The 12,022-nt window shown below is 45.6% G+C and overlaps 1 protein-coding gene across 3 annotated transcripts in view; it reads left to right on the top strand.

Moving 5' to 3' along the window:
• Positions 1–12,022, top strand: part of VPS50 (VPS50 subunit of EARP/GARPII complex) — a 184,277-nt gene that overhangs the window by 131,632 nt on the left and 40,623 nt on the right. For all 3 annotated transcript variants that reach the window (XM_074984736.1, XM_074984735.1, XM_074984734.1), the window contains exon 21: positions 7,448–7,569. In XM_074984736.1, coding sequence (XP_074840837.1) covers positions 7,448–7,569 — 122 coding nt within the window. The remainder of the gene's footprint in view (positions 1–7,447; positions 7,570–12,022) is intronic.

Genomic DNA, 12,022 nt, shown 5'->3' with positions numbered 1-12,022 from the left:
TTAGTGCATGCAGGTAACAGGATTTCTATAGAAAAGATTGGCAAAGTTGGCATCATTTAGTGAAAGGAATGGGGAGGAAATGTTCTTGGAACGTTTTGTAGTGTCAAGATGCTGAGTGATGTTGTGATAAAGAAATGTTCTTGGCATCTAAAGATGTTTACAGGGACAAGATTTAGGGGGAAAGTGCAATGTGTAGTCCATAGTCTCTTAGGTAAATCCTATACTTTTGTTGCCTTGTATATTTGTTCCACATACAGTGAAATTGTGACAGTCTAGCCTTTCCAGAAAAGATGCATGTGCAAGCTACATCTTGGTTTTGAAACCTTGTGTTTTAAGCACAAAATGTGAGTGGAGAAATCCAGCTTTAGAAAAAGTATTCATACTTCACATCAGATGACATAGTGTGAGTCGTTGCTTTGGTTTGGTGTCTTGCCTTTGCATTTGGGCATTAAAAGTATAAAACACATACAGAAGCTTGCCATGCTATAGTAACAGAGAGGCAGCTGTGTTAATCCGTACTCCAACAAAACAAAGCAGCAGAAATATAGCACTTTAAAGATTAACAAAATTATTTACTTGGTGATGAGCTTTCGTGGGACAGACTCACTTCACAATGGCATGTAGAGTACATACATGACTAGCTTCCTCGCATGGGAAGTGGTCACCATGGATGTGATGAAGTGGGTCTGTCCCACGAAAGCTCATCACCGAATAAATCATTTTGTTAGCACTACATTTCTGCTGCTTTGTTTTGTCATGCTACGTGGTGGTGTTTCATGGTGTGCTGTTTTCATTGATACAGATGTAATTAAAGTATTTGTCATTCTAGGCCAAAAAAGTAAGGCTTAAATAAACATAATCAGGTATTAAGTAACTGGGTTCTAAATAATAAATATTAGGACACATTCAAAGTTTTCAGAGAATAACAATATAATGTACACTAAATATAAAGGCGGAAGTTTATTCATATTGGGGGAAAAGCTCATAAATGTGTGATTCACAAGTGTGCATCAGTTTCTTTATATTTATGCTCTAATTTAGCCTGAGTATTACGTTGCTCCAGTTTCTTGCAAGTAGACTTATAAGCTAGAGTAATACAGTAGTGAACAGGCCCAAGATGGGTAATAGTTGTCAACAGAAAGTAATTTCTTAAGAATTCTGGAAAGCAGGAAAGTCAAAAGCTATAATACAAAGATATTTCTCCAATATAGCTATCATGTCTCACAGAACTGAACTAATAATTATGTTATAAGAAAAAATAAGCTATGTTTGTTGCTGCCTGGTTCAATTTTCTGTTGATCAAAACCCACAAAAATACTTCGCTTGGTATGTTTTCTGCATTACATTAACTTTCTAGTTGTCTGGTATCTATCCTGTATAGTTCTTACAATGGCGTGTAGAGTACATACATGACTAGCTTCCTCACGTGGGAAGTGGTCACCATGCCTGGCCTCTAGCATAAGGCCAGGCAGCTTTGCATAGTGTGCACTGCCCATGTCCATGGGCACTGCCCCTGCAGCTCTTAGCAGCAATTCCTGGCCAACTGGAGGTGTGGAGCCACAAAAGGGAAGTCTCTGTAATCAGCCTCTGCTTAGGGGGCGGTAGGGACACAGAACTTGTGTTTCCAGCCCTGCGAGAGTGCACTAGTGCTCAGATCTTTTGACCTGCAATGCAGAGACTTACCACAAGCCATGTGAAATAAAGCATCAGTCTGGATGTAATCTATAGTGCCCAAGTTTTCCATTCCTGCTCTAATGGGAACATTAACAAAAATTTCCTTCTTATCTACCTTCCCTGCTGTCACTCATGAACGTGGTCACTGTGATTCATGCATTTGTGAGCACCTGTCTTTGTTGCAAGCACGCAGTATTTAGGAGTGAATCCATAGATAAGAGAACTCCTGCTGATGAAAAGGCTGTCTTTGAACAAAGTGCATGTCAACAGGAGCTCATTGATCCATGCATGGTTCAATGCGTTAGCTACCCACTGAACATCAAATCAAGTTTAAAGTCCTCAGAGACTATTTAGTTCTTGGCAGGCACAAGGAGAATAAGGTCTATGATTTTGTCCTTCACAGAGTAACAGAGAGAAAAATAAGACTAGGACATTACTAAGCTCTCTCCTGAGTAGACAAATTGCCTAGATCTTCTGTAAAAAGTATCATCACAGAGAGTGTGATATGGAGAGAACAGTGTCACAACATCTAGGACTGAAAGAAAGATTCTTGAATAGAATGTAAACTAGTTGAAGCAAGGCATTCATCTATTAACCTTTCCATTATCACAGAATCACACGGCTGGAAGGGACCTCAGGAGGTCACCTAGTCCAGCCCCCTGCTTCAAGCAGGGTCAGCCCCCACTAAGTCATCCCAGCCAGGACCTTTTCCAGCCGGGACTTAAAAACCTCAAGGGATGGAGAATCCACCACCTCTAGACAACGCATTCCAATGCTTCACTACCCGCCTGCCGAAGTAGTTTTTCCTAATATCTAACCTACACCTCTCCCTCTTCAACTTCAGATCATTACTCCTTGTTCTGCCATCTGACCCCACTGAGAACAGTTTCTCACCCTCCTTGTTAGAGCTCCCCTTCAGGAAGTTGAAGGCTGCTATTAAATCACTCCTAAGTCTTCTCTTCCATCCATTTTATAATCCAAGGATCCAATCCATATTTCCTTAACTTATGGACAAGAGTGTTGTGGGAAACCATATCAAAAGCCTTGCTGAAGTCAAGGTATGTCACATCCACTGACTTCTCCATGTCCACAGAGCTTGTTATCTTGTCATAGAAGCTAATCAGATTGGTCAGGCAGGACTTGCCCCTGGTGAATCCATGTTGGCTACTTTTGATCACTTCCCCTCTTCCAAGTGCTCCAAAATGGATTTCTTGAGGATTCCCTCCATTATTTTCTCAAGGATTGAGGTAAGGCTGATGGGTCTATAGTTCCCTGGATTGTCCTTCTTTCCTTTTTTAAAGATGATGTGCACTGCGTTTGCCTTCTTCCAGTCATCTGGTATCTCTCCTGATCTCCAAGAGTCTTCAAGGATAATGGCCAAAGGTTCAGTAATGACCTCTGCCAATTCCCTTGGTACCCTGGGGTGCATTAAATCCAGACCCATGGACTTGTGCACATCTAGTTTTTCTAGATCGCTCAGAACTTGTTCCTTCCCCACAGATGGCTGCCCTCCACCTTCCCATACTGTACTGTGTAGGACCATCATGTGGAGGTTGACTTTGTTTGTGAAGACTGAAGCAAAAAAAACACTGAGTACTTCAGCTTTTCCTGCATCATCTGTCACTGGGTTACCTCCCTCATCCAGTAATGGCCCCACACCTTCTCTGATAACCCATTTATTGTTCACATGCCTATAGAAACCCTTCTTGTTACTCTTCACATCCCTTGCCAGCTGCAGTTCCAATCGTGCTTTCGCTTTCCTGATTACTGCCCGGCATTCTCCATCCATATGTTTATACTCCTCCTTAGTCAACTATCCACGTTTCCATTTCTTGTATGCATCCTTTTTGAATTTAAGTTGACTAAGGATTTCCCTGTTAAGCCAAGCTGGTTATGGTTATGTCCCAGTTATAGGTAATAGATGTGATTATGTGCTAGCGCAAAACTCTCAGCTCCAGACAAGCAGGGAGTAGGATGGTTTTAAGTCATTTTTGAATGTTGCTGGTTTTGTGCTCTAGAGACAAGATGGGCTCCTGAAACAACATGGGCTGTGTCTACACTATGAAATAAATTAGATTTTAAGCTCATTCTTGCGAGTTCAAATTTAAGTGTCTACAAGCCTTCTGGAAAATTGAACCACGGTTTTTCTTTGTCAAGTTTCCACGTTCACATTGCCTTAGCTCAGCTCAACTGCATGAGCAATGCATTGTGGGTACCTATCCCACAGTGCCTAAGCCTCGGTTGCTTGTGGGGGCTTCATGTCATAATACCTGAATGCAAAGCAATATCCCAGAATTCAGAGCATCCAGTAACTGCGCAAAAACGAATTGGAGATTGCGCCATTTTCTCCATCATTTTCTATGGCACAGCACTAGCTCAAGCACAGATCTCCAAATGCTTCAAGTCATTGCATGCACAATGATTTGTGTACCTTACCGCTCATACGTGCCAAAAAAATCACACCGAGCTCAAAAGAATAAGTTTATTTTGCGGGGAGGAGTAGTTTAAGCAGCTGGGAAAAGAAGTGTTGTCAAGGGTGGTGAAATAGCCTTTTGCAGTGGCCCTTGGGGCTACAGCAGCAGGCTGTCCGTGCCATCCCTCCCTGCATTCAGGGATCGTGACGTTGGGAGGGGGCGAGGGGGGGGTGACCTCTCTTCAGGGGACTCCAGGCAGCAGTGAGCAAAGCCTCCAGTACTGCATGGGGTGTCTCTCTGCAGCTGCAGCATGACGCACAGGACCTCTGTTTGCTCACTGTTGCGAAGAGCTTTGCCGCTTGCTTTTGCTGGAACCGAAGCATTTTGTGCTGCCATTGTGCTGTATTCTGCTGCCACTCAGCTGTACGTGCCTGCTCCGGAGCTGCATCCCTTGCCATCTTACTCATTTCTACATCAGCCTGCTCCATGTGCTGCCGAAACAGATCCTGCTTTGCACTCTTTCGCCTCCTCACCCTGTCTCCCACAGTGGGGATGCCAGGTGTAAAGTGAAGATACAATTCTCACAAGTGCTTCCCCATGGAATGAATGGGTCTCTGTCTCTCAAGGAAAGTTTTTTGTTTTGTTGTGTTTTTGGTAATCTATTATCCGCTTTTCAGGAGAAGGGGAAGGCTGCAAAGCAGGGGCAGCCCTCCAGTGTCTGGGATTGGGGGGATATTCCTGTAAATTAAAAAAAAAAAACAAAAAACGTCAGGGGTAAAGGGACATGGCAGGGAAGAAGGCCTGGAGATCCTACAACCTGCACACGTGGCATGGTGGGGAAACAGAGGGCCTGCCAGACATGTAGGGCAGCAATGTGCTCAAGGGAAATGTAAAAGGACAGGAAGCATGGGAAAGAAATCCGATCCAAATTCCCTTGCTTCTTTAGGTTGCCAAAGAAGACATCATCCTCCTAAAACTAACAGATATTGATAAAGAACAGCTGCTCATCCTGTCTCACCACAAGCCTGGAAACTTTGCCCAAATGCTGTGGTCCGATCTCATTGCTTAGCGTGGCAAGGAGTATTACTGTGGAAGCAGCAATAAGTCAGGCCTGCCCAAAAACCTTGTGCAAAAAATACAAGCATGCCTGGATGAGGCCTTCGAGGAGATCATCAAAAAGGAGAAGCGCTCCATCCCCAGAAATATTAACGCACTGTTCTGATGGACACAGATCCATAGGAAACCTGTACCCTTACCCATACCTATACCAATAGCCACACAGCATTCAATTTTAGCATTCAGAAAAAAAATATTCACCAGAACAGCTAGAGACTGGCGTAGAGGGAGCCTGCATAGAGGTGACCTGTTCCAGCTCTAGGATGAAGAGCTCTGGGCTGCCAGGAAGAATTTCCTCAGGCCCCTGCTCGTTGCCCCTTTTTTTCTATCCATTGACGTTTTCCTCCTTGGCCCCCAGCTCCTCTTGGATCACCCCTGACTCCAGACCAGGGTCTCCACAAGTGTCATAATTAAAACTGGGCTCTGTGGTGGGGTCAGCCCCAATAAGCGTATGCAGCTGTTCGTAATAGCGGGAGGTCTGGGCAGGTCTGTCTAGATTTTCCTGACCACTGATTGGCTTCCTGGGGTCTGTGATAGGCCTGCCGGAGTTCTTTCACCTTCACCTGGCATTGCGTAGAGTCCTGGGAGTAACCTCAGGCAGTCATTTCGTGTGACATTTTCTCATAGTATACAGTGTTTCTCTTGGCCACCTGAAGTTTCCTCACCACTGATTCATCTCCCCAAACTGCAGGAAGGTCTAGGATCTCCTGATGGGTCCACGCTGGAGCTTTCTTGTGAGCCTGAGAACTCGAAGGCAGATCATTACCCTGAGTGCTCATGATTGCAGGAGATGGCTATTGACGTTGTGGCTACTGATGTGATGGCAGTGGGGGAAAAAGATTTTTTCATTGTGGGGGTGCTTTATATTTGTATGCCTGGCTGCTGATGAATTCAAATATCAGAGGGGTAGCCGAGTTAGTCTGTATCTTCAAAAACAAGAAGTCGTCCTGTGGCACCTTATGGACTAACAGAGGTTTTGGAGCATAAGCTTTCATGGGCAGAGACCCACTTCATCAGATGCATCTGACGAAAGCTTATGCTCCAAAATATCCGTTAGTCTATAAGGTGCCACGGGACTTCTTGTTGTTTTCATATTCAACTTTAATCAAAAATTCACAGGCTTCCTGTGACCTTCTTCTTGCGCACCTGGATGGGGAGCAGTGGAGAAGGAAGCTGCCATACTTGGCAGGTAACCACATAGCTTTGTGGGATACATATGGGACACTTCTGGAGGTTAATAAAGTCAATTTAATGACATGGTGCTTCCACACTGGCCTTTATTTGAAAACTTAAATTTGAAATCGGTGCTATACCCACCCAGTTCAGACGATACGATGATATCAATATTATATTGAGCTAATGGTATTTACAGTGAAGACAGTGATTTAATATTGAGCTAACTGCCTTGCATTCGAATTAACTCGTAGTGTAGCCTTAGACAGCATTGGGGTTGCTTGAATCCATTAAAATGTTTCTTCATGGCCCCAGAGCCCTTCCTCTTTCCCTAACCTCTTGCCCCTTACAAGCTTTCCCTTCTTGCAATAGTTACCTTGTGTGGAGAAGAAACATAGTGGCTTGCTGTGGTGTGGTTAGTGAGAGCATGGTGGGCCTGGTGTCTTTCAGGGACATCTTATGATTCGTCATCAGATGTTTCTTGCTGCTGTCTCTGTTCTCTTTTCTCCATTTCTCTGCACCCCTCCCTTCCAAACTAAGAGTTTAAGTTCTCTTCCTCATCCCTAAATATAATGGTATCCTTCCCTGAAGACCTGAGGGACAGAGGGGGCAGGCGGAACTGGCTGTCTGTTGATGTTTCACATGTTCTGGGGTTGGCTCAGACTGCTTTGCTGCCATATCTCCAGGTGTCAACGTGTGTGTGTGTGTGTGTGTGTGAGAGAGAGAGAGAGAGAGTGTGTGTGTGTTTTTTTGCTTTATGTGTTCTGCAGCATTTTAAAAAATTGTGTATCATATGCTTGAAAACTGTGAGTTGGAGTGATTTTCAGAAATTAAAAAGATTGGTTTTAGCATGCTATATGCAAACAAACTGAAACCTTCTAAAAACCTAGATTTCAGAATATTTTGCAGTACTTCCTTGTCCCTGAAATGTCACTAGATTGCTGTGTTTAACACTCAAGGTTAAGTAACAATGTAGATTTGCAAAAGCTAATTTTGAATTAACCAGGCATTCTAATGTCCACATACCTTTTTTTGTTAGGAAAACTGAACTTCTGTATTTTCTCTTCAAGGGAAATACATGCAGATGATGAACATTCTGAAACCAATTGCATTTGATGTGATTCACTTCATGTCCCAGCTGTTTGATTACTATCTTTATGCAGTGTACACCTTCTTTGGCAGGAATGATGCGGTAGGTAGCAATAACTATTCCTTTTAGAGTACATTGGTAAAAGTGGTACCATTCAGAAAAGACTTCCACCTCGGGAAGACAACTGAGTGTATGAGCTACAAGAAGGGGCAGTGTCAATAGTCTAGGGTTGGATGCCTGAATGAGAAAAGGCCCCTGCAAACAACTAAGAGAAATGGCCTTAAAAGTGTCATCACAAGGAGTGTTGATCATTTTACGTTTCTCTATTTCTTGTTTGTTTTTGTATACTCCCCACACACCCTCCCAGTAATACTGCATAGGTGTGTGTGTGCGCACCCACGCTCATGCACCATATATGAGATTAGGGATGGGAAGTTAAGCAAAATAAATGAAGCTGGAACAAGATGCCGGGGGGGAATGCTTGGTGTACAGGTAGTGTGAGACTGTTCCCGATATAGAAGTTTGCATAGAAGAAGCATGTGGTCCTACCTGGCAAAAGAAAACAATGTTAACATTAAAGATTTAAAGGGAAATAGGGACAGTGTGGCATACCTGGCAGGGTGTTGGGGGGCAAGGCAAGCTGTGAAAATGGCTAAATCAGAGCTATATGTTGGCTTTCAGCTCTTGTGCTCGTCTATCTAAGATAGTCCAACAACGAAATCTATTTCTGTTCATGTTTTGATACACATTTATAGTGTCTATAAGTGGCTACATCAACACATCACAGAATTTTCAAAGAACAGTATATAGGGAACCTGTATTTTTTAGCAAATGAAAGCAGTAATTCCATGGCTCTAAATCATTATATGCTACAAATAGCTGGAGTCACAAATTTTCAACAGCTGGTTCTAAGTAGTTTTGAGATGCTTTCTTTGACAGGAAAAGTGTATTTGGGATTTCTTTGTTTATGGAGGTTGGTTGAAGGGTAAATGTTTTTAAAGGTGATTTATGTCCTTTGGCTTAATCAACTGTTCTGATATCCTTTTATTGTGTTACATGTACTTCTCGTACCTCCTATTTTGTGTTTTAAAGCCTGTACAGAGTTCTTCACTTCCTACATCTAGCAGGGAACAGAACAGTGCTAGGCAGGTAAACATTATAGCATATGGGTCAAATTGTGTTGTTACTGCAGTGTACCTAATTGTTGGTTTGATAAACTCTTTTTCATGGGAAACATACTGCTTACAAAGTGTCCATAAATCTTTTTTTAAAAACCCTCCCTTGTAATGTTGCCATAATTTCCTGACTCTCATGTAGGATTTTTTTTTTTAAAACAGTTCTTTAAGGAGTAAAGATGGGTAGTGGTATGTGGTTTAGTAACAGTCATTCTTGTTAAAACATACCCCAGTGTGGATCTTATTGTCAGTGTGCTTATAATGTGACATCTTTGAGTGATCTAAAATCATTGTAAATTTTCTGAATCTCTTATACTCAGATTTTTTTTTTTTTTTTGTGCTGGTACTTGCCAGTATGAATACAGGGGACCAGAGGGAGGGAAAAAGCTGGCTTAGTACTAGCTCCATTTTTTTAAGGAAAAAAACAAACACTGCTTATACTACATATTTCAGTTAGAGCACATATCTGAATGACTAAAAGACAAAATATACATGCAGTAAAACAGTGAAACTGGTGTTCAAACTCTCAGAACAGTGAGCTGACTCTAGATACATTATGTCTAGTCATTTGTGATATTTTCATAACTCAGATTTTTGTTCCCCCACCCCTACTCCCAGTAGTACAGGGGTACTTGCTGAAAGCCTGCTCTATCACACAGGTGTAATTTATAGAGACATGTACCTCACTATGCCGACATGCATGGGAATAGACTGAGAACGCCATTGAAGACTGACTCTTGTTGTTCTTCTTCGAGTGTCCCCGTGGGTGCTCCACATTAGGTGTCGGGCTCACCCGGCGCCGCAGATCGGATCTTCCAAGCAGTTTCTGCCGGACCGCACATGCACCGGTGCGCGCCACTCCCTTGCGCGCTCCTGGCCACGTGCACGATCCGGTCCCCGCCAGTTCCTCTTAACCGCCGTCGGCTGCAGACGGAATCCGACTTGGCTACGGCCAAGTTAGCGTATTCAATGGTTTAGCTGTTTTCTTTAAAGTTTTCAAGTTCTTAGTCTATTGTTAAGTTAGCCAGTTGTTATTTTCAAAAAAAAAAAAAAAGAAGAAACAACAAGCGGGACGGAATTCAGTCCAGTCCTAGTAACAAGCGGAGCACCGGAGGCCAGGAGCCTAGGGCCATTAGCCCTCCTGCCGCAGCAGGCTATCCGAGAGGGGGAAAACAGCACAGAGAAGGTGCTAAGTACCCCATTAACAACTAAAAGACTCACCAACAATGTCCTCTTCAGGATTCAAGAAATGTGAGTCTTGCCGAGAGGCAATGCCAGTGTCCGATGGGCACAGTCACTGTATAAGGTGCCTGGGGGAGTCCCATGTCACGCAGAAATGCTCCTTCTGTGCAAAATTAACAGCCAGAGCAAGGAAGGACAGGGAGATGCGGCTTAAAATGCTGCTATTCAACAAGGCCCTCCAGCCAGACGTGCCGGAGCAGCTGCAGCAGGAGGGACCCTCCGGGGCCCATAAAAGGAAAGCTGCCTCCCTCACCCCATCAGCGCAAAAACGGAGGAAAGTCTCCCCAACCCGATCCCTGCCGGCAGCAACAGCGAGCGGGATGGGAGGAGCGCACAGCCCCCAGCCGCAGCAACAGCTGATTGGCGGCAGCACGGAGAGCCACGTGGAGGCGGCTCAGCCTCCGATGATCAAACAGCAGCCCTGCACCGCAGGCAGGGCGGCAGCTAAACAAGCGCCGGTACCAGCGGCACCAAGCCCCGGGGAACTGGCGGTTCAGAGAGCGCAGGCACGCAGCCTACAGGCACCGGAGGACACCGCCCGTGCGGCACCACCCATGAGCGTGCCGAGCGCGATGCGGACGGGGCCGAGATCCCCTGCATGTCAGGGGGCGGAGCCACCCCCTCAAGGGAGGGGGAAGGCTGCACAGAAAACAAGGCACCGCAGACCCTCTCCAGACAGGGTTGCAGAGTTGCTTTCTCTCAGCCCTCCGCTCATGCTGCAGACTCCAGCTAGAAGGCAGGGGTCCCTCCTAGCCTACCCAGAGCCCCCATCTCCATTTTTACAACCAGCCTTGCCCTGGCAGGGACCACCTTCACCCTTCTTGGGGTTTGAGCCGTTGGAGTACTATCACAAATCGCTCTCTCCAGTGTCCCAGGTCTCTCAACGATCTCGCTCCCCCAGACGCAGGGGGTATGCACCAAGGGAGTGGTCCAGGTCACCTTCCCAAGAACAGTGCCCATGCTGCCATGGTCGTCCCTATCACATGGGGCATAGACACCACCAGCAGTCTACCAGGGAAAGATCCCCATAGACGGTCCCGTATCCCCGAGGGCAATCGCGAACGGGGACAGAGACTCAAGTATCTCGGGGGAACTGGTTATGGAACCCCGAGATTTTCCCTTGCAAGCTTCCAGCGAGCGGATGTACCATCACCAACAGGAACCGGAAGGGTCCAGAGAGGCGTATCCTAGTGGTTCCTCACTCTCCGTCCCGGACGAGGCTACGGCCCTGGGGGACGTCCATCCTCCGGACAATCTCAAACAGTTTCAAGAGCTGTTTAAAAGGGTGGCCTTCACGCAAGGCATCCAGACAGCAGAGGTGCAAGAGAAACACCATAAGCTCCTCAAAAATCTGAGACCTCCGGCCTCCTCCAAAATAGCAATACTGCTTGCCGAAGCAATCTTGGAGTCTGCCACTATGATATGGCAGACCCCTGCGACTATTCCGCCTGTCCACAAGAGAGCGGACAAGAAATACGTCGTGCCGGCGAAGGGCATGGAGTTCCTGTTCAGCCACCCACAACCAAATTCCTTGGTGGTAGAGTCGTCGCAACAAAGATCAAAGACATCTCAATTCAAGACAGGGGGAACAGACAAAGATGCCAAGAAGCTAGAGCTGTTCGGCAGAAAGGTCTACTCCTCCTCCACGCTACTGTTGCGAATGGCAAATTATGCAGCACATCTAGCGAACCACAATTTCGACAACTACACTAGGTTAACCTCCCTCATGGACTCGCTTCCAGAGGACAAGAAACAGGTGCTCAAGGCCATCATGCAAGAAGGCTACGCGGCCTCGAGGACGGGAGTTCAGATTGCCCTGGATGATGCGGACACAGCAGCACGCTCCACAGCCACGGCAGTGGTGATGTGAAGGGAGTCCTGGCTCCAGACTTCGGGTATACCGAGGGATCTGCAGGCAAAGATCGTCGATCTTCCCTTCGACTCGCAGAAGCTGTTTGCTGAATCAACTGACTCGGTCCTTCATTCCAGTAAAGATTCAAGAGCCACACTTAGGACCCTGGGGATTTACACCCCTCCATACAGAAAGAAAAAGTACTACCCTCAACAAAGACAGTACCAGTACCACAGGGGTTACGAGCAAGGGCGACATCAACAGCACCAGCAGTACAGAACTCCCA

Source organism: Carettochelys insculpta, chromosome 2, assembly GCF_033958435.1.
Source record: "Carettochelys insculpta isolate YL-2023 chromosome 2, ASM3395843v1, whole genome shotgun sequence".
NCBI classification, from domain to species: Eukaryota; Metazoa; Chordata; order Testudines; family Carettochelyidae; genus Carettochelys; species Carettochelys insculpta.
Note: the sequence above shows the minus strand (reverse complement) of the source record. Positions and strands in the feature narration are given on the sequence as shown.